Here is a 23,271-nt window from a genome sequence, read left to right on the forward strand (position 1 = left end):
TCAAAGGGACGAAATGTAAAGAGGGAAAATCTAACAGGGGTAATTTGTGGTTTTGCGACTTAAAGGGGATAAAATAAGAGTTCAGGGGAACAAAATTCCAAAATTTTACATTACGTCAAAGTAAATTGTTACCAATGTACGTACGTCAATTATTATTCTGTACAAAGCTCGCGCATATTCTTGTACAACATTGTAAATTTTCTCGGCGAATTGCGGCCGAAAGTGACGATAAATCTTATTCTTGCGGAATGTACGCCGGTGGTATTATTTAAATGACGTCGTTGCGTAAAGCCCACAACGGTAATTTACGTCGCCGCCACTTCCGCTTCCGCTCTCGGCTCGGTGTTTAGTAGACGGATTGCGCGGATACGCGACTTCACCATCGGTCGTTGCGTAATGTGGCGGATCGTTAATCACGCTAACCCAGGTCGGCGATTTTTTTTCCTATTGTCGGCTTATCGTCACGGCCGCGTCGACTTCCCGACACGAAGTTAGTCTCTGCTTATCCTACTTGGCAATTCTGTAGCTCGTGATAGGGTAATGGCAAATGCCACAAGGTGCTTGGTGAAACTTTGTGCAATTATTAATTTTGGGAATATCGGAGTACATTTTATGATTATAAAGTGGAGTGCTTTGCATTCAATATATAGAATTCTATACATTATTAAGTATTGTTCTCATTGCTGCTTTATCGAGTTTCACATTTCTTTTTTTACTATTAACATTAAAGAAATATTATATTATGCCAAACATTGATTATAATAATTGTTTTATTTTTTTTATAATTATACCTTTTTATGTTATTTTTAACAAGATTCCTCTCAGACAGAATTTCTAATAACAAGATTAAAAATATTATTGCCGTACTTAATTTTATGCAGTGTAAAAATAAAGTAACATTGAGATTCGATCGATAATTCCTATTCTCTTCCGTCAAATTAAATAAAACTGACTTATTGTCTCGAGACAAGAGTAATAGATGTAAATTTTAGTTTATATATTCTTACATTTAGCAAAAAGTTTAAACAATTTACTGTTATAGCGCACGACGATTAATCGTTATGCAGTTCAGGATGGAAAAGCGCGTGAACAATCGTTTTCTTAAAATAAGAATAATTTGACGTAATATATTATAATTAATGCAACCACGAAAATCTCATCAACCTATGCGTAAAACAAATCCCATAGATCTTTACGCTGTAGGACAAAGTATTTTTGATATTCATAAAGCAAACTTTCTTGTGGGAAAAAACCGTATATTTTGGGTTCAGTTATATCAACGAGAACGTAAATAGTCTTATTATTGTTATTACACATAATTATTATACAACAGACAAGAGTCGCGGGTATTTAGGTCATATAAATTGTCATTTGAATATTTCAAAACGAGCCTTACACATTTCATCGTTAGTAAATATTTAAATTATTGCAACATAAAAATTCTAATATTTTAATAAAGTAGTGACACAGCACATCTATCCATTAAAGAAAAATATAATTTTACTTCAGTTGTTGGAAAACGTGACGATTCACGCAACGCTGTTGGCGCAGGTTTTACTTTAATGTAGTGCCTGAATCGATTCTGTCGTTGGTTTTGAAAATCTAAATTAATTTAATGCCAAAACAAGTATACTTTTGCCTTGCATATTAAAGTATTGCTCACGATCGCGATCGTATTTATTGTTTCTTACGGTTACTGACGACGATCATCCTTCGAATGAGTGATCGCCGGTGGTAAATACCGAGACAGATTGTCGACTCGAATGTCTGGACCAAGTCAGCCGTTCTGCGAGCGTTTGTATGATATACAGCAAAACTGATTACTCTCGATTATTTTCTGTTCCTTTTTTTCGCGTTGTTCATTGTTAATTAAGCAATAAGAGTGGAATAAATGATACGTGTAAGTAAACCGTTTTTTAATTAATCACTCTGTCTCGTGCTCTCTTGTCGCTCCTCAACAAGAAAAAAGAATAATCCGCTAAATCAGCGATTATCTTAATTTACTCTTATCACTGACCACTATATTTCCTTGTTTATATTTGCTCGTGTTAAGCTTAATTAATTAATTAATTAAATTAATTAATTATAAAAATAATATGTTATTATAGTAAATTAATCCTACTTTATTTACTAAAACCGCGTTACGCTTATATAAGGCACGCAATCTAATGCTGCACAAGTAAAAAGTTCTTCATTCTGTAAAGCACCAGAGACGTGCACGTTCGTCAAAGTGTTTTGCGCTCAGAAAAAATGTAATATTTTTTTCATTAAGTACTTTGTATCACAAAGATTTATATCATGTAATCAGTAGTCATACTCTGCAAAACGCATCAATTAGCAAAAAAACTAGAAGCGAATATGGAAGAAGAGATCCACCAAATGATGGAAACTAATAAATGCGTCAAACACAGTTGCATCACTATCCCCACATGTTGCTCAGAAGCGAAGATAGTACGTGAGCATGTGGAAGGAGATCATCTTAAAATAGCGGAAGCTTCTTGCGCTATTTCAAAATAATCTATCAAAAGTTTTCAGTATATTTTGAACCTCGAGGTGTTAATGCAATCAACATCTTGCAAAACACATCAATTAGCAACATAATAAGTGAAAATAAAGGAGAAAATTTATGTGCAAGTGAAAGACAAGTCGCCATCGATAGAAGTGAAAATGGAGGAGGAGACACATGTACAAACAAAAGACAACTCGCCGTCGATAGAGCGCATCTTACGTCCAATAACGTACACCTCCTGGCTTTTGGGCGTCGGTGTAGCACATCCGCGAAAGTGTTCCAAGGCCATAACAATAATTATACGTATAATTCACATAGCTGTGTGTTTTTTTGGCGTGATGTACAATGCATATTTATTTGGTGTTGGTTCTGAGAACAATATATTTGAGTACGTATCTTTCCTAAATAATGTGATGTGTTACGTATCAGCCTATTATTACATTTATCACGGAATCAGAGAGTACAACAAGTGGCCGGAGCTGATGGATAGATTGAAGGAAGTCGATCAGAAGATTAAGAAAGAAATATCGATGAACGACCGGTCTATAAAAATTGTCGCAGCGTTAGCAATTTTTGCAACGTTTACTACCTGTCCTTTGATACTGATCATTCACTTTCTGTATTATTACCTTACAAGTCCAACTTTCCAAATCTATTTTTACATGCTAGATTTGCCGTTTTACCATATGTTAAGCCAGTCGTTGATCAACAGCTTCGTCTTCGACGTTGTCGTCTATGTGTTGTATTGTAGATTTCAAACGATAAATAAACTGATTGGTCAGTTGGATGAGTTATCCGATGCGCTATGGATCGCGTTCAAGATTAGACGCATTAGAGAATTGCATACCGGTAAGTTTTTGCAAATATTATTTGCTTTGTAATCCAATAACGTTGATGTATATGATTTGAAATGTAATTTAATACGATTAGCAATGATATCGTAGTCGAATTGTAAATTCTATTATCCAGGTATTTGTGATCTCGTCAATATGGTAAACGATAATCACGGTCTTCATCTTCTCTTCTGCTCAGCGAATTGCTTCACCATGGCTGTGGCTACACTATTCAAACTTTACATTATCGTTATGAAAAAAGACTACACAAATATAATGATAAATAATTCCCACTGCATTGTATATGTTACGCAATTCTATTTGATTTGCTGGATTTGCACGCTCGCACATCAAGAATCTAGTAGAACCGGAAGAATTATATACAAAATTCTATTGAATTGCAAGCCTGATAATCTTGATAAGCACAAGACGAGGAATCAATTGACTTTAGTAGTGCGATCACCACTGAATGATTTGGACGACGATCAAAGTTCTAATTGTAGCAGCAGTTACAATCTGAGTTACGTCAGAAAAAACTTTTTGCGTAGAAATCTGGATCGAGAGTGTGTCACAAAAGAGATCAATGATTTTTCGAGTCAACTGCAACAGCATCGAGTAGCATTTACGGCCAATGATTTCTTCGAAATAAATAATGCTTTGTTTAAAAGTGTGAGTGCATTATTTATTTGCATTTATTTTATTTATTTACAGTTTTCGTAGAATTAGCTTCTTTCAAATTTCAATGTAAATAATAGTGATCAGAACAATTAAATGAAGTAAATTTGTTTTTCAGTTTGTTGGGGTGATCATCACTTATCTAATAATCTTCATTCAGCTTCATCGACAACCTGAAGATTTACCCGTTTTCAAAACACCCATTTTACGTTTTGGATAAACTTCCGAAATGGTTAATCTCCGATTTGGATAAAACCTTATGAAAAGCTTCATTTAGGAATAAAGTGAAAGAGATTAAAGACATTTTTGGCGACTTGTATGATAAAGCCAATTTTTAACATAAAATGATAAAAATGTGGGTAAACGTTTTATTTCATACAGTCAACCTTAAATAACTTTAAATTGACATATGTTGTCGTTGCCATGACCCTAAATGACCTCTAGTAGATTTTAACCATCGCTTGTTATTTGTTTAAAAAAGTTATTAACAAATAAAGTTGACAATGTAAACGTGTATTTTTTAACAAAGTAAAATTTACTTAAAGAATCTCCGCCCACTTCCTCCAGAGAGTACAAAATCCGACCAGAGTTGAAGTAATTTTTTGCAATAATTTTTTTATAGTTTTCCGGGGAGGGCGGAGAAGTGGAAATGCATACAAGCATCAAATAAATAATTAAATTGATTAACAATTTAATTTTGTAATATTACAATCAGATTCTTCTTTAAAGCTGTGTTTTAAGTCCGGAAAAATTGCGGTGCGCAGTTTGGGAAAATCTTGTAAATGTTTATAAATTCACGTAGAAACAAATTATTGAGCATTAAGAACTGTTTTCGATCGGTAATACCATATTTATTATATTAATTTGTAAATATTTAAATTATTGCAACATAAAAATTCTTAAAAATATTTTAATAATGTAATGACACAACGCATCTATCCACTTACAAAATATATAATTTTACTTTTATAATTATCTTAATTTGCGCTTAACATTAACCGGTTATATTTCCTTGTTTGCATTTGCAAGTATTTAATTAGCTACTTTATTGATTAACTTCGTTAATTAATTTTAATGCACTTTTTTAATTAATTAATGCACATCATTAATACATTTAATTTACTTAAAATTGTGTTACGCCTATAGAAAGCACGCAATTTCATATTAAACAAGTTATGTTCTTCATTCTGTGTGAAAGTGCACCAAAGAAAATTCACGACGTACGCGTTCGTCAAAGTGTTTTGCTTCTATAATAGAAAAAATTTTTTATTTTTTTTATAAAATATTTTAAATTGCAAGGATCTATAGTATATAATCAACATTCTCTGTAAAACGTATTGATTAGCAAGAAAATAAGAAGCGAAAATGGACGAAGAGATTCATGTACAAGTGAAGGACAACTCTTCATCGATAGAAGCAAAAATGAAGGAAGAGATTCATGCAGAAGTGAGAATCGTTGATAAAGCGCATCTTACGTTCAATATCGTACACTTCCTGGCTTCTGGGCGTCGGTGTAGAACATCCGCGAAAATGTCCCAAGACTATAACGATAACCACACGTATAATTTACATGGCTGTGTTCCTTTAGCATGATGTACATTTTTCGAAGTGCGACCACCATTAGAAGATTTGAACGGCGAGCAAAGTTCTATTTGTGACAGCAGACACAATTTGAGTTATATTGTCAGGGAAAATTTTTTGCGTAAAAATTTGGATCGAGTGTGTGTCACAAAGAAGATCAATGATTTTTCGAGTCAACTGCAACAGCGTCGAGTAGCATTTATGGCCTGCAATTTCTTCGAAATAAATAATAGTTTGTTCAGAGTTGTAAGTGCATTATTTGTTTATCACAATTATTGTAGAACTAGTTCTTTTCGAATTTTAACGTAAATACAATAGTTATAAGAACAAAATTAAATAAAGTAAATTTGTTTTTTAGTTTGTCGGGTTGATTATCACTTATCTAATAATTATTACTTAACTTCAACGAGAATCTGATAAAGATTTTCGCGAACAAATTGTAGAAGATATTTGAAGAAGTCTACAAAAGGCTATTTTGGAAATGAAAGAAGAAATTTTGGGAAAGTTTTTAAAAAAAACCAGACGGATTCGTAGAATTAACAAGATTTTGTTACGTTAAAAACTCAGAGATCTTATCATTGATTATTATACTGTCTTGTTTTCATTTGCTCAGATGCATCCCGTATAGTGCTCGTATAGTCAAAAACTTAATTACCTATTTTATTAATTAATTAAATTTATTAATTGTTAAAATAACGTTTTTGTATTAGCTCAGATTAAATATGAATATTTTAAAAACGTACGTTACTCAACGTACAAAGTATATTTACATTTAAACATTTTTAAAATGTTTATCTTATGCAAATAATTTTCTAAGACTGCTCGCAACGTATTGCTTTCGTTGACTTAACAAGCGATATTTTTTTTGAGGCCGCACGAGGAGTTTTTCTTTTGCAGAAAGCACGCACGCGCGCGCGCGCGCGCGCGCACACACACACACACACACACACACACACACACACACTGTGCGAATTTAGTAAATTTTTGTTACTTGAGAGCATAAAATAAAGAGCTCTTCAAAATAATTATCTCAATTTGTTTAACTATAAACTTTCAGAAAAAATATTTGGTCTAGATATATCTCAGTGAAAAATACCTTACGAAATCCATGTCTAAATGATATCAATTTAATTTCAACGTTGAATCAATATCGAATCAATTCCATTATCATTTCTCATTGGGATATACTTTGAGCAATAACTTAAATTCTTTTAAACTGTATAAATCAGATAATTTTTATAAATTTTTCATCATTGAAAACAAATACACAAACAAAATTCCTGTATCACATCATATTTCAGTAAAGAGGATTTAAAGTTGACAAAAATGGGACTTTTGAATTAAAGTACATAGTTTAAAAATGTGATGTAATAAAGCAATTTTATTTAATAATTGTTATTAACAATAAGAAATTTATAAAAATCATTTTGTCTAAATTGTGATTTAAAATTTGGGTCATCCTATGATATTATTAGATTGGCTACTTCAATTTGTTAACTATATTAATTTAATCTAGTTTCAGTCCACTGCGTCCTAAAATGGACGTTTCTAAAAAGTCCAAAATGGCAACATTGGATGTTTTTAAAACATTTTTAAAATATTCATGGATCTAATTTAGATGTTTTTAATATATCCAAAACGTATAAAATATATATTTTAAGTATGTTTTTAAAACGTTACTGTGCTGTCTAGAAGTATAATGCATTTAATTTAATGAAACCGCATCATGCTTATAAACAGTAACGCAGTTTGAGTAATTAAAATACATTTACGCACGCAATCTAATGTTGCACAAGTAAAACATTCATCATTCTGTGTGAAGCAACAAAGAAAATTTACAACGTGCGCTTTATTACAACTAGTCAAAGTGTTTTGCTTATTACTCGTCTCAAAAATAATTTATGTTACGAGAACAATTTATATTATGTAATTAGTAGCTATACTTTGTAAAACGTGTTGATTAGCAACATAATAAAAAGCAAACATGGAGAAGTAGATCCATGTACAAGTGAAAGACAACTCTCCGTCAATAGAACGCATCTTACGTCCAATATCATACGCTTCGTGGTTCCTGGGCGTCGGTGTTGCACATCCGCGAAAGTGTCCCAAGGCTACAACAATAACCATGGGTATAATTCATTTGATTATGTATTTCTATTACGACAATGAACACAGTAAAATCTTCCCTTACGTTTATCAGTTAGATATATTCGACTCGATATATTGTTTAAGTAAAGTGATGTGTTATGTATTAACCTATTATTGCGTTTATCAAGGAATTAGACAATACAACAAGTGGCCTGAACTGATGGATAGATTAAAGGAACTCGATCAGAAGATCAAGAAAAAATATCTATGAATGACCGATCTTTAAAAATTATCGAAGCGCTAGCAGTTTCTGCGACGTTCATTTCCTATCCTTTGATACTGATCTTTTACTTTTTATATTATTACATACATACAAATCCAAGATACCTTAATCTGATTAATTAGACAGATTTTGAGCTTTAATACATGTTATGCCAGTCGTTGATTAACAGCTTTGTCTTCGACGTCATCGTTTATGTGTTATATTACAAATCAAACAGTAAATAAATTGATCAGTTAGTTGGATGAGTTATCTGATGTATTCTGGATCGCGTTCAAGATTAGAAGCGTCAGAAAATTTCATAGAGGTAAGCTTTGTGCATATATTATCTGTTACAATACAATAATACAGATAAATATAGCATGTAATATATATAATTTATTACGATCTATGAAGAGTTTGTGAAGATATTACAGTCAAATTGTAAATTCTATTTTGCAGGTGTTTGTGATCTCGTCAACATGGTAAATAATATTCACCTAAATATATAAATGGTCTTTATCTCCTCTTAGGCTCGGCGACTTACTTTATTATGGCTGTAGCTCTGCTATTCAAAAGTTACATTTTTGTTATTCAAAGAGATGCCGAGTTTATACTAATACAGAATTTTTTTTTGTATTGCATATGTTACGCAATTCTGTTTGGTTTGCTAGATTTGTACGATTGCGCGTCGATAATTCAATAGCACCTGAAGAATTATATATAAATTTACATTGAATTACAAACCGAATTTTGATAATCATGATGCGAGGAATCAGTCGAGTCTAGAAATGCGACCTCCACTGGAAGATCTTGATGGCAATCAAAGTTTCACTTGGTGCAGCAGTCACAATTTGAGTTACGATATCATGGTAAATCTCTTACATGGAAATCTGGATCAAGAGTGTGTCACAAAAGAAATCAATGTTTTTTCGATTCAACTGCAACAGAATTGAATAGTATTTACGGCTTGTGATTTCTTTGAAGTAAACAATGCTGTTCAGAAGTGTAAGTGCTTTATATATTTATTTTATTACACTTTTTGATATTAGAATTAGTTTCTTTTGAAGTGTAATCTAAATAATAGTTATTAGAAAAATTTTAAATAAAGTAAACTTATTTTTCAGTTTGCCGGTGTAATCATCACTTATCTAGTAATTGTCAACTTTATCACCAATCTGACGATTTAAGCATACTAAAAAGCTTATTTTAAAAATAACAAAAAACAACCAACTCGCAGAATTAACAAGCAAAGTTTTAAATAAAACGGCAAATACGACTGAGGAATAATTGAAGCGCAGTAGTAAAATAAATTTCAGGACATTTTCTAGTTACAACGTTGTATTCTGTGACGTTTCAGTTCTATCTTCATACCATCTTTAGCAGTAATTTGTACACATATATATCTCACTAATCTACCAATTGTAAACATTTCTTCTTTTTTTTTTAAATTTTTTATTCCTTTACGTTTTATAATAACATTGTCGTACTTTATTTCATATTGTATCTAGTTTGTAAAAATAAATTAAGAAACTAAATTAATATTAATTTAAGAGACTATTAAGTAATAAGTAACTTAACGATATTTGGCTCAATGGAATCAATTAAATATACAAATTAATGTAATGCCAATAAAAGGCCGATTAGATCTTCGTGTGTAAATTTTATTATTTGATACAAATAAACAGCTAGTTTAGACATTTCGGTTTCATGGTTTAGATCATCTTTAGTACAATTAGAAATATATCACCACGCTCATGAGTGCAGTCGCAAATTTGGTAGCAATCTATGCGTTTAGATATATAACGTTCCTATGGAAAACACGCGATCGGAAATATTCACGTGTTATACAAAGACAAAGACAGGCAAAGCAAAACGTACACAACAGATGATACGAAACATAATAAGGGATTTACAATTAGCTGTGGTATTAGCGGGCGTTCTAACAAAAAAAAAACATAATTAACACGCGACGAGATCGAATGAGGTGGTGCCGACGAAATCAATTATGCGGGAAGGTTGTCTTAGCCAGCTTGACCACCGTGGCGTGCACTTGGTAATTTTACTTTTGTAATTACCTTAATTTGTTCTTAGCATTGACACTATATTTCCTTGTTTGCATTTGCACTTGCAAAACTTAATTAACTACTTAATTAGTTAATTAAAATAATTAATTGTTAAAATGACATTTTTGTAGTAGTACAATACACTTAATTTAGTAAAGTCGCGTTACGCTTATCAAGGGTAACACAGTTTTAGTTAATTAAATGCATTTACGCACGCAATCTAATGTTGCACAAGTAACACGTTTTTCATTCTGCGTGAAGCACCAGAGAAAATTCACAACGTGCGCGCTCGTCAAAGTGCTTCGCTTCTAAGTTTATAACTTGTCTCGAAAATAATCTGTGTTACAAAAATATATAATATGTAATATGTCAGTAGCCATACTTTGTAAAACGCATTGATTAGCAAAAAAATAAACTAAAATGGAGGAAGAAATCCATGTACAAGTGAATGACAATTCTCCGTCGATAGAGCGCACCTTACGTCCAATATCATATACCTCCTGGCTCCTGGGTGTCGGTATTGCACATCCACGAAAGTGTCCCAAAACTATAACGATAATCATACGTATAATTCATATAATTGTGTGTACCATTTGCATGATATACGACGCAAAAAAGTTCTATTCTTACATTGATTCGTTCGACATGGCTGACTGCGTGCAGTGCCTAAAAAGAGCAATGGCTTACGTATCAGCCTATTACTACATTTATCACGGAATCAGACAGTACAACGAGTGGCCAAAGTTGATGGACGAATTGAAGGAATTCGATCAAAAGATCAAGAAGGAAATGTCAATGAATGACCAGCCTATAAAAATTGTCGAGGCGTTAGCAATTTTTGCGACCATCTTCTATATGATCATTCCACTTGTATATTATATCATTCAATATGTAACGATATATTTCCCGTCCTTCTTACCGTTTCATGATGTGGTATTAGTTCAGTCGTTGTTTAATAGCTTTGTCTTCGACGTTGTTGTCTACGTGTTATATTGCAGATATAAAACGATGAATAAATTGATCGGCCAGTTGGATAAGTTACCCGATCCGCTCGCATTCAAGATTAGACGCATCAGAGAATTGCACACCGGTATATTTGTGAGAATATTATCTATTATATAATCCGATGATATAGATATATGCCTAGAAAAATAATTTAATGTGATATATAAAAAGGTTGCAATGATATCATAGTCGAATTTTAAATTCTGTTTTACAGATATTCATAATCTCGTCAGCAAAGTAAACGATATTTACAGTCTTCATCTCCTCTTCTGCTCAGCGAATAGCTTCACCATGGCTGTGGCCTCGCTATTCCAATTATACTACTTTTTGGACATAGAGGCAACTTATATGTTTTTATTGCTGCAGAACTTTCTTTGCATTGTGTTTGTCGCGCAATTTTATTTGACTTGTTGGACATGCACGCTCGTGCGTGAAGAATCCAATAGGACTGGGAGAATCATATACGAAATAATATTTAAATGCAAACCTGTCCTTGATAAGCACGAGGCGAGTAATCTATTGAGTCTAGAAGTGCAACCTCCACTAGAAGATGTGGACAGCGAGCAAAGCTTTAATCGGAGCAACAGTCACAATGTAATTTACATCGATATGAAAAATCTCTTGCGTAGATATCTGGATCGAGAGTGTATCACAAAAGAGATCAACGATTTCTCACTTCAACTGCAACAACATCGAATAGCATTTACGGCCTGCAATTTCTTCGAAATAAATAATAATTTGTTCAGAGGTGTAAGTACATTATTTGTTTATCTTATTACTATATTTGTGGAACTAGCTGTTTTGGAATTACAATTTTAATAATAGTTATGAGAACAATTAAATTAAATAAATTTGTTTTTCAGTTCGTCGGGTTGTTCATCACTTATCTAATAATCGTCAGTCAACTTAAACGACAATCTGGTGAAGATTTTCGCGAACTGCGAAAAGATATTATGGAAATAAAAAAGGAAATTTCTGGAATGTTTCTGAAAGGAAATCAAACTGACTCGCAGAATTAACAAGTAAAGATTCTGTTACGATAAAATCTTAGAGATCATTTTCAAGATATTAGGGACAGGTATGATAAAAGAGTTTGAAAACCAGGCTAGTAGGTAAACGTTTCGTGGCGTATCGTACTAAATGTTATAAGATTTGCTCAAATTTTCATTGTCTTATTCACATCAAAAAATTAATGAGCCAGCACCAAGATTGTTTTAATCTAGTCTTATGAGTTTATCCATTTAAGAATGTTGAAGATAATTAAATCCGATACGATTATAAGACAGTCATACTTTATTGTCATACTCTAGTGGTGCATATTGGCTAATGCTAATGTCGGCAGTAAACGTCATTTTTCGGAAAAATGTACTGTAAAAAAGTGTGTTTTTGTAACTTGGTTAAAAAAAAATCCTGGAGAAATTAAAAAAAAAGCATTTTGAAGGCAAAATGTACTTATGTGAAGCTTTACTTGAAATGTTCGAAAAAAATTCGTTTGACGAGCTGCAAAGTGTCAAAAATACGAAATTTTAAGGAACAAAACAAGGTGTTTGTTTTTACTGCATACAAGAAAGTTGAAAGAACTTTGAAAATCTGTTGATAGAGCGTTAAAGTGAAACTTTAAGCTTCAAAATACTTTTTTCATTTTTTATTTTTGATAATTTTTCGCCGAGTTACAACCATTTGAAAATAGCCTAATTTTTGGTGACTAGAAAGTGTTTCCTATTTTTTTTTGAGTAGTGTATAAGAAAAGAAATATTTCTTATTTAAAATGTTTTTTATAATATAATAGTAGACAGTATAAAGTTTTTATTGTTATAATTTATTTTCCTTAGACATAGTGAATGATAGTTGATAAAGTATGTTTTCAACAAGTGCAGCGTATATACCGTGATTACTTTATCGTATGAATATTCAATAGTCAGGTGTATTTGTTAATTTTAATAATAATGAATAATAATGCCTATAATAACTATTAAAGTGTAACGTACATGTTGTTGCTGAACAAAAAGCGTTCAGATGGTTATTATATTAAGGAAGTAAATGTAAAAAACTGATTTTAATTTATGAACAAAATATTAGTAGACATACAGTGCAAAGTAATACAAATATTTACATTATTGCAACATAAAGGACACAACGCATTTATCGATTTACAAAAAATATAATTTTATTTCTGTAATTATCTTAATTTATTCTTATCATTGACCACTTATATTTTCTTGTTTCCATTTGCACAGACAAAACGTAATTAATTACATTATTAATTAATTTAGTTAATTAATTTTAATGTACTTTTTTAATTAATTATTGTACTTAATTTATTATAATCGCGTTACGCCTATAAAAAACACGCAATCTAATGTTAAACAAGTCAAGTTCTTCATTCTGTGTGCAGCACCAAAAAAAAAATTCACGACGTACACGTTTGTCAAAGTGTTTTGCTTCAAGAAGAAATTTACTATTTCTTCTATAAAATATTTCATATTACAAGGATATATAACATATAATCAGTGACCATACTTTGCAAAGCGAGTTAATTAGCAAAAAAATAAGAAGAAAAATGAAGAAGAAGATGCGTGTACAAGTGAAAGACAACTCGCTATCGATAGAAACAAAAATGGAAGAAGAGATTCATGTACAAGTGAAAGACAACTCGCCGTCGATTGAGCGAATCTTACGTCCAATATCGTATATCTCCTGGTTCCTGGGTGTCGGTGTTGCACGTCCACGAAAGTGTCTCAAGGCTATAACGATAATCATACGTATAATTTATATGATTGTATGTTCCATTAGCCTAATATACAACGTAATAGCTTTTACTCATTTTTCATTCTGGAGCATGTATACCTACTTGGAGATGCTAAAAGAAACAATGGTTTACGTATCCGCCTATTATTGCATGTATCACGGAATCAGACAGATCAACAAATGGCCAGAGCTGATGGACAAATTTAAGGAGCTTGATCAGAAGATCAAAAAGGAAATATTAATGAAAGACCAGCCTATAAAAATTGTCGAGGCACTAGCAATTTTTGCAATCATTTTCTATATGAGCATTTGCAGTTGTGTATTATATCATTGAAATATGATGTACCGTGGCGATTCCTCTTCTTCTTAACGTGTTTCGATGTGATAGTAGTTCAGTCATTGTTCAATAGCTTTGTCTTCGACGTTGTTGTGTATGTGTTATATTACAGATTTCAAACAATAAATAAATTGATTGGGCAGTTGGATAAGTCTGATGCGCTTGCATTCAAGATTAGACGCATCAGAGAATTGCATAGCGGTAAGAGAGAGAGAAAGAGAGAGAGAAAGAGAGTTTTTGAGAATATTATCCATTATATAATTTAATAATATAAATACTTGAAAAATAATTTAATGAGATATATGAAAAAGTTGCAATGATGTCATAGTTAAATTTTAAATTCTGTTCTACAGGATTTTATGATCTCGCCAGCAAAGTAAATGATATTTACAGTCTTCATCTTCTCTTCTGCTCGGCGAATTCCTTCTCCATGGCTGTTTCATCATTATTTCAATTATTCGATGTTTGGAACCTCAAAACTTCGCACTACTTGTTTTTATCGCTACAGATTTTTCTTTGCATTGTGTTCGTCACAAAATTCTATTTGACCTGTTGGATTTGTACGCTCACATGTGAAGAATCCGATAACACTGGGAGAATCATATACGAAATTACATTGAAATACCAACCTGTAAATATTGATAAACATAAGGCGAGTAATATATCGAGGCTAGAAGTGCGACCTCCACTGGAAAATTTGGACGGCGAGCAATGTTCCAATTGGGGCAGCAGTGACAATCTGAGTTACATTGATATGGACAATCTCTTGTGTAGAAATCTCAATTCAGAGTGTGTCCTAAAAGAGATCAATGATTTCTCGATTCAACTGCAGCAACATCGAGTAACATTTACGGCCTGTAATTTCTTCGAAATGAATAATGCTTTGTTCAAAGGTGTAAGTACATTATTTATTTATGTTATCACTATTTTCGAGAAACAAGCTCCTTTCAAATTACATTTTAAATTATAGTTATGAGAACAATTAAAGTAATTAAAATTATTTTCCAGTTCGTCGGGTTGTTCATCACTTATCTAATAATCGTCAGTCAGCTTAATCAACAATCTGATGAAGATTTTCGCGAAAAATTTTATAATTTTTCCAAAGAATTTAATGATTCTCGAGAAGAATTTGATGGCTTAAAATTTTTTCAAATTACGAAAGAATATTATGGAAATAAAAAAGGAAATTTTTGGAATGTTTTTGAAAGAAAACCAACCAGATTCGCAGAATTAACAAGTAAGGATTATGTTACGTTGAAACTTTAAAGATCAATTTTCGGGATCTTAGGGAGAGGTATGCTAGGACGATTCGGAAACCAGGGTAGTAGGTTAACGTTTTTTGGTGTATCACATTAGTCTAAATGTTATAAAATTTGCACAAATTTCCATGTCTAATATAAACAAATTAATAAAATAGCACCAAGATTATTGTGTTCTAGTCTTAAGAGATTTCCATTTAAGAATACAAAATTTTTTTCTCAACAATAATGGGATCTTCTCTTTCCTATAAATAACCTAGTTAAGCAAGACACCGAGCCTTAAAAAAAATGTTTCTTTATTTTTTTACTTTAGATACATTGATACAATATCGTGATTGCAACTGTAACTAAATTGATTGAACTTACTTTAATGATTATTAATTTTTTCCACCTTAGAATACAATTTAAACTCTAACAGTACACTTCATTCAGAGGACATTCCATGGACGTCTTTAGGACGTACGACGTCGTGAGGACGTCCATAGGACGTTCCTTGGATAAAGTGTACTGTTAGGGGAAATAGGAATTTGCAAAATAATCTTTCTAAGTATCATCATTATTGAAAATAATTTCTAGCAGATAGAGTAAAATCACCTGTTATGGGCTATAGGTTCCTAATATGAGGTAGCGAGGTTTATGCTACATTATTAAACCGCGTTGGTACCACCATAAACGTATTATTGTTGGAGGTGAAATTATTAGTAGAAAATTTATTATTAGATCGTAAGTACAATAGTTACAAACATTTGTTTTCAATTGGATGTTGTCAAGATTTATTAAAATGAGACATTAACATTGTTTATTATTAAATAAAAAAATATTTGTTAATAAATTCTATACAGTGATAGAGTAAATTCATATTAATAATAAAACAAGAAAATTGACTTGTTTAATTATAAATATTAGATTTGGGGAATGTGAAACTGCAAAGCGTGCTCTTGATATTGGAATCAGTGTATTCACTGAAAGGTAGTGAATAATCTGTTTTCAGTGATATACTTATAACTACGTCACTCAGTGATATACGCACTTTTTAGTTAAAGTACACTGATTTGGTCAATGAATGTACCACCTTCTAAATAAAAATCACCGAAAAATAGTGATTAATCACTGATGACCAGTTATATGTATAGCAAATCAGTAAAATTCCTCTAATAAATTTTTAGATACTTATCTTACTAATTAAAATTAGTTTATTATTGCTGAACAGCAGTATAAATCACTTATATATATTTATTGGTTTATCGTATTTTATTCCCTAATAAAAGTTGCAAGCACATTTTGTAAGTTATTATGTTATTTTACAACATATTGTCAATTGTATTATTTGTGAATTATCATTGTTGTCATATATTATTTGTAAATTATTGATGCGTTATATATTTTACACACGAATAGTCGTAAATCCAACTATTCTTATACGACAGAAATGCAAGGATTTTTTAAGGTTTCTTTTCCAATACAAAAAAAAACATATTTCTTATTTAAAATGTTTTTTATAGTAATAGACATTATGAAGTTCTCATTGTTATAATTTATTTTTCTTAAACATAGTAAATAATAGTTGGTAACGTAAGTTTTCGACAAGTGCAGCGTATATACTAAAATTACCCTATCGTCTAAATATTTAACAATCAGGTGTATTTGCTAATATTAATAATAATATTCAGTAAAAATAATGAATAACAATGCCTATAATAACTATTAATGCATAACGTACATATTGTTGCTGAACAAAAAGTGTACACATAATTAATTGTTCAAGAAGAAAATAAAAAAAAATTGTTTTTAATTTATTAACAAAATATTAGTTGGCATACGATGCAAAATAATATAAATATTCAAATTATTGCAACAGAAAGATATTAAAAATCATTACATCAAGACATTAAAGATCTTAAAAATATTTTGATAATACCCCAACATCTATCCACTTGCGAAAAGTATAATTTTATTTTTGTAATTACCATAATTTTTTTTATCATTGATCTCTTATATTTCCTTGTTTCTATTTGCACGGGCAAAGCTTAATTAACTACGTTATTAATTAATTTAGTTAATTAATTTTAATGTACTTTTTTAATTAATTAATGTGCTTAATTGACTATAATTTCGTTAATCCTATAAAAAGCACGCAATCTAATGTTACACAAGTCAAATTCTTCATTCTGTGTACAGCACCAGAGAAAAAATTCACGGCGTACACGATCGTTAAAGTGTTTTGCTTTAAGAAGAAATCCATCATTTTTTCTAGAAAATATTTTATATTGCAAAGATCTATAATATATAATCTGCGAAACGTGTCAATTAGAAGATAAGAAGCGAAAATGAAGGCAGAAATCCATATACAAGTGAAGGACAACTGTCCGTCGATGGAAGTGAAAATGGAGGAAGATATCCATGTAGAAGTGAAAGATTCGCCGTCGATAGAACGTATCTTACGACCAATATCGTATACTTCCTGGCTTCTGGGCATCGGTGTTGCACATCCGCGAAAGTGTCCCAAAGTTATAATGATAATCATACATATAATTTACATGACTGTATGTTCCATTGGAATGATATATGAGGCAAAATCATTACTTCCTTTCATTTATGACTTTGACATGTCCAATTACATGCTGTGCTTAAATAAAGTGATAGCTAACGTATTAGCCTATTGTTACATTAGTTACGGAATCAGACAATACAACAAGTGGCCGGAGTTGATGGATAGATTGAAAGAACTCGATCAGAAGATCAAGAAGGAAATATCCATGAATGACAAGTTCAAAAAATTGTCGAGGCGCTAGCAGTTTTTGCGACTATTTTCTGTTCGATCATTCCTATTGTGTTTTATTACATTCTTGATTATTCATCGGCATTATTTGTATCGGCCATATTCATGTTTTTCGTAACGATTTAATACGAGATATTAGGTTAGATTAATTAATAGCTTTGTCTTCGATGTTGTCTATGTGTTATATTGCAGATTTCAAACGATAAATTAATTGATCGGCTAGTTGGATAAGTTATCCAATGTGCTCGCATTCAAGATTAGACGCATTAGAGAATTGCATACCGGTAAGTTTTTGAGAATGTTTTTGTTACATAATCCGATAATATAGATAAATGCCTCAAAATATATTAATATGATCTATAATCGACGACTAAGTTGCGATGATTTCTTAGTTAAACTTTAAATTCTGTTGTACAGATATTTGTGATCTCGACAGCATAGTAAATATTTACAGTCTTTCTCTCCTCTTCTCGATGTATTGCTTTATCATGTCTGTGACTACAATATTCAAACTTTACTACGCTTTTGACAAAGAGAAAACAGATTACCTGTTTTTAATGCTATAGAATTTCCTTTGCATTGTGTATGTCACGCAATACTTTTGATTTGCTGGATTTGCACGCTCGTGCGTCAAGAATTCAATAGGACAGGGAGAATCATATATGAAATTATATTGAAATGCAAACCTATGAATTTTAAGTACGAGGCGACTAATCTATCGAGTTTAGAAGTGCAACCTTCACTGAAAAATCTGGACGGCGGGCAATGTTTCAATCGGAGTAGCAGTCACAATCTGAGTTACGTTGATATGGACAACCACTTGTGTAGAAATCTAGATCGAGAGCGTGTCATAAAAGAAATCAATGATTTTTCTGTTCAACTGCAACAATATCGAGTAGCAATTACGGCCTGTAAGTTTTTTGAAATAAACAACTCTTTGTTCAAAGGTGTAAGTGCATTATTTGTTTATTTTATTGCAATTATCATAGAATTAACTTCTCTCAAATTGCAATGTAAGTAATATTTATCGGAACAAATAAATGAAATAAGCTTGTTTTTCAGTTTGTTGGGATAATTATCACTTATTTAATAATTGTCAGTCAATTTGATCAACAATCTTATAATAAAGATTTTTGCAAACTACAAAAGATTATTTTGAAAATAGAAAAAGAAATATTTTTGAATAAAAACCAAATGGACTCGATTAATAAGTAAAAATTCTGTAACTTCAGAACCATAGATATTACATAATTTTTGGAAGAAGTATGGGTCAGAAACCAAAATAGTAAATCAACGCTTGCTGGCATATCGTATTAGTTGAAATGTTAGAAGATTTGCCACAAATTAATTTTATAGTCTAACTTATAAAAAAAAACTTAATTATATTGCACCAATATTATTTTATTCTAGACCTGAAAATTTTTTTATTTAAGAATAAATTATTCTTTTTCTAACAAGAATGGAATCTTCTCTTTCTTCTATAAATAACCTAGTTAAGCAATAGTTGAAACAATAAAAAGTATTGGAGTTTATCTAATTTTTTTTTTTACTTTAGTTACGTTGACGATATCGAGATAACAGTCCAACTAAATTGATTGATTTCGTTCTAATAACGTTTAATTCTTTTCATCTTAAATTGCCATTTACCAAATATTGGTTGACAAGATAAACTTTCTCAATATTACCAATGTTAAGAATAACAATTTTTTAATTTTTGACTTGTATATAAGCCAACTTGTTTAGGCAGATAGCTTAATTTTTTTATTGGGTTTATCCTTTTGCAAAGAAGAGAGACAATCATGGAGATGTTTTAACAAATCAGTTTTATTATCAGCTCCAAAATTCCGTAAAAAGAATATTGAGTTTATTATTGATTCGATTTTAACAATTAATTACTATATTGAATTTATTTTTAAGACAATAAATACTCGCCTTAAAGAAGTCGTTAATTTATAAGCATACTCTTAAACAAATAAATAGCAGTACTTAAAACAATATTACTAAAGAAAAATTGCCTTGGTTTTTGGTACCATACATTCCTAAAATATCTAATAGTTTTAAAACCATTACAAATAATTTAAATGTGAAATAGACTTTTTTCAGTCTCGATAAATTAAACAGTGTTATTAATATATAGAAAGGCGTCCTCGCTAAAAACTTGAAGAAAAATGTAGTTTTCAAAATTGAATTTAAAAATTCTGATGCGTCATATGTAGGTCAGACTTGTAGGAATTAAAAAATTTAAATTGCAAAACATTACAACTAGATCAATTAAAATATTACTAAATATTTTATAATTATTGAACACAGAATAAAATAAAATCCCGAGTTTGATTAGAGGAACATCAAAATTTTATATAATTAACGTTTTCTAAGCAAGTTGTTAATGTCTGAAATGCTTCATATTCAGTTGCAAAAAACTTTATTTTGCAAACGGATACAGAGTGTTTACATCATGCGTACTTTTCTTCATTGAAAAAATGATATAAAATTTGTTTTATTTAATTGGTGAGCATTATCTAATTTATTTAGAATTTTTAATGATTGATTCATCACTATTTTATTTACATTTTATTCACATTATTTGACATTGTACTTTTATATGTCTTTTAATTTTCTGTTTTCATTTATTATTATATTTTGACATTTTTTTTCATGTGTTCTATTAATTTAACCAGATTTACTTTATGTTTAACGTTCAGCTATCAATTTAGTTTGAAACATTATGCACGTCTCTTTGTGGAGCAGTATTTTTATATTAATTTATCCATTTAAATATTTAGTAGAATGTTTTTCAAAGATAATTATTATTTAAGGTATTCAGTAGTTTTCACCGATTATATTGAGTGAGTCACTTTGTGACAATCTTATTTAATTATTAAGTATATTATCTTAAACAGTATATACAAAATTTACAGGGTTTTTTATTTTTTTCAATACCACGACGTGTGAAAATACCACTTCGGATTTGGCAAATCGTGTGACTCAATCGTTTTTTGAACTGATAATAACTAAACAATTTTTTTTTGGAGTTTTGAGTATGCTTGGGATGACTTCAAAACGTGTCGACAGGTTCGTTTATTTGATCAAATTAAAGATGAATAAACATTGTTAAATTATTAATACTTTTGTCTAGCGCATCAATATGCGTGTTTTACTCTCATTAGCATTTATTTAATTCTTTTGCTGTGTAAGAGTAAATTGCTTAAATCAAAATATAATTCAAATATGATCTGAGAACAGAAATGAAATGTGATGTATGTACCTGTTGTGAATGAGCACATTCAGCAGACTCAACATGTTGAGGTGTTCTTCTAGATTATTCAATAGAAACTTTATAAAGTTCCTAGAAAGATACACTCACATCAGCAAACGATTACTCAATTGTAGATTGTGCTAGACACGTCGATTGTCGCATGTTTGGCTTTAAAAACCATGACGACATTGCATTGTAATTGCTATATATTAATATGCATTGATTAATAAAATTAACTTAAAATAACATGTAAAAATCTTTTTGCTACCATCACGACTATTTTGCGTCCAATTACTTCTTCATCAATTTAAAGAGGAAAAAAAATTACTAAATATTCATGAGCATACTCTTTCAAATATTTAAGATTAATATATCTTTAATTTGGTAAAAAATATAGTGTAAATATTTAATAACGTCTTTGTAAATTTAAACTAAGTTAAAAAAAGTAGTTTATAAGCCGAGCCAAATATATGTTAGCATTAATAATAATAATTACTACTAATAATAAAGAATGATGACTATAATAACTATTAATGTATAACGTACGTTTTGTCCAATAAAAAGCGTGAAAAGATGGTAATTTGCTCAGGAAGAGAATGTAAAAAATTCTTTTTATTTTATGTACAAAATATTAGTTGGCATACGATGCAATATAATGTAATTATTTAAATAATTGCAACATAAAAATTATAATATTTTAATCAACTGATCTACATATTGGATTCAATATTATGCCACACATGGCTGTATGTCATCCGACTATTTTTATTTGCGTATATCTCGGTACGTAATGCAAAGAATTTAAACAATTTTCTTTAATTATATAAGCCAAAAGATCAAGAAAAAAATTAAATAAATGTAAAAATCGAGAAATTGAATATATTCGAAATATGCAGACAAGAAAGAGCGAACAATTTATGAAGGTCAAGCATTTTTTAAACAGACTGGGATGGGTGTAGGACACTCAGTGTGTCAAATAGTTAACAATACGAGTATAGTGACACAACACATTTATTTAATTACGGAAAGTATAATTTTACTTTAGACATATTAATTTGCTCTTGTTATTGATAATTATCGATATTATTGATAAATATAAATTACATTTTCTTGTTTAGATTTGCATGCGTGATAAACTTAATTAAACTACTTTATTAATTATTATAATTGTTAAAATGATGGTTTTGTAGTAAATTAAATGCATTAATTTTATTACGACTGCGTTACACTTATCAAAGATAAAGAAGTTTTATTAAATTAAGAGAATTTACGCATGCAATCTAATGCTGCACAAGCAGAACGTTCTTCATTCTGTGAAGCACCAGAGAAAAGTCACAACGTGCGCGCTCGTCAAAGTGTTTAGTTTCCAGAAGAAATTTACTATTTCTTCTATAAAATATATTACATGGATATATAACATATAATCAGTGACCATACTTTGCAAAACGCGTTAATTAGCAAGAAAATAAGAAGAAAAATGAAGAAAGAGATCCGTGTTCAAGCGAAAGACAACTCGCTATCGATAGGAACGAAAATAGAAGAAGAGATTCATGTACAGGTGAAAGACAACTCGCCGTCGATTGAACGAATCTTACGTTCGATATCGTATATTTCCTGGCTCCTGAGTGCTGGTGTTGCACGTCCACGAAAGTGTCCCAAGGCTATAACAATAATCATACGTACAATTTATATGACTGTACATTCCATTACCCTAATATACTTCGTAATAGGTTTAACTAATGTTTCAAACTTGGACATGTATACCTACTTGGAGATCCTAAAAGTAACAATGGCTTACGTATCCGCTTATTATTGCATGTATGACGGAATCAGACAGTACAACAAGTGGCCGGAGCTGATGGACAGATTTAAGGAG

The 23,271-nt window shown here is 30.7% G+C and overlaps 2 protein-coding genes across 6 annotated transcripts; both read left to right on the forward strand.

The window, feature by feature from the left end:
• Positions 1–940: 940 nt before the first annotated feature.
• LOC105195376 lies at positions 941–13,278 on the forward strand. 5 transcript variants are annotated; one of them, XM_039449619.1, is made up of 6 exons: positions 4,255–8,273; positions 8,408–8,430; positions 8,620–8,953; positions 9,073–11,101; positions 11,231–11,766; positions 11,880–13,278. In XM_039449619.1, the coding sequence occupies exons 4-6, from the start codon at positions 10,432–10,434 to the stop codon at positions 12,033–12,035; spliced, it is 1,362 nt and encodes a 453-aa protein (XP_039305553.1). In that variant the 5' UTR covers positions 4,255–8,273; positions 8,408–8,430; positions 8,620–8,953; positions 9,073–10,431; the 3' UTR covers positions 12,036–13,278. The 5 variants fall into 5 exon arrangements, 4 of the variants coding, with proteins under 4 accessions (XP_039305553.1, XP_039305552.1, XP_039305555.1 ...); XM_039449618.1 differs by having other exon boundaries at positions 8,408–8,953; XM_039449621.1 differs by having other exon boundaries at positions 4,255–7,727; positions 7,875–8,953.
• A 298-nt stretch (positions 13,279–13,576) lies between these two features.
• Positions 13,577–15,833, forward strand: LOC105195377. Its single transcript, XM_039449262.1, has 4 exons — positions 13,577–13,778; positions 14,455–14,996; positions 15,110–15,236; positions 15,757–15,833. Exons 1-4 carry the CDS (start codon positions 13,577–13,579, stop codon positions 15,831–15,833), a joined length of 948 nt encoding a protein of 315 aa, XP_039305196.1.
• Positions 15,834–23,271: the final 7,438 nt, after the last annotated feature.

Source organism: Solenopsis invicta, chromosome 5, assembly GCF_016802725.1.
Source record: "Solenopsis invicta isolate M01_SB chromosome 5, UNIL_Sinv_3.0, whole genome shotgun sequence".
NCBI lineage: Eukaryota > Metazoa > Arthropoda > Insecta > Hymenoptera > Formicidae > Solenopsis > Solenopsis invicta.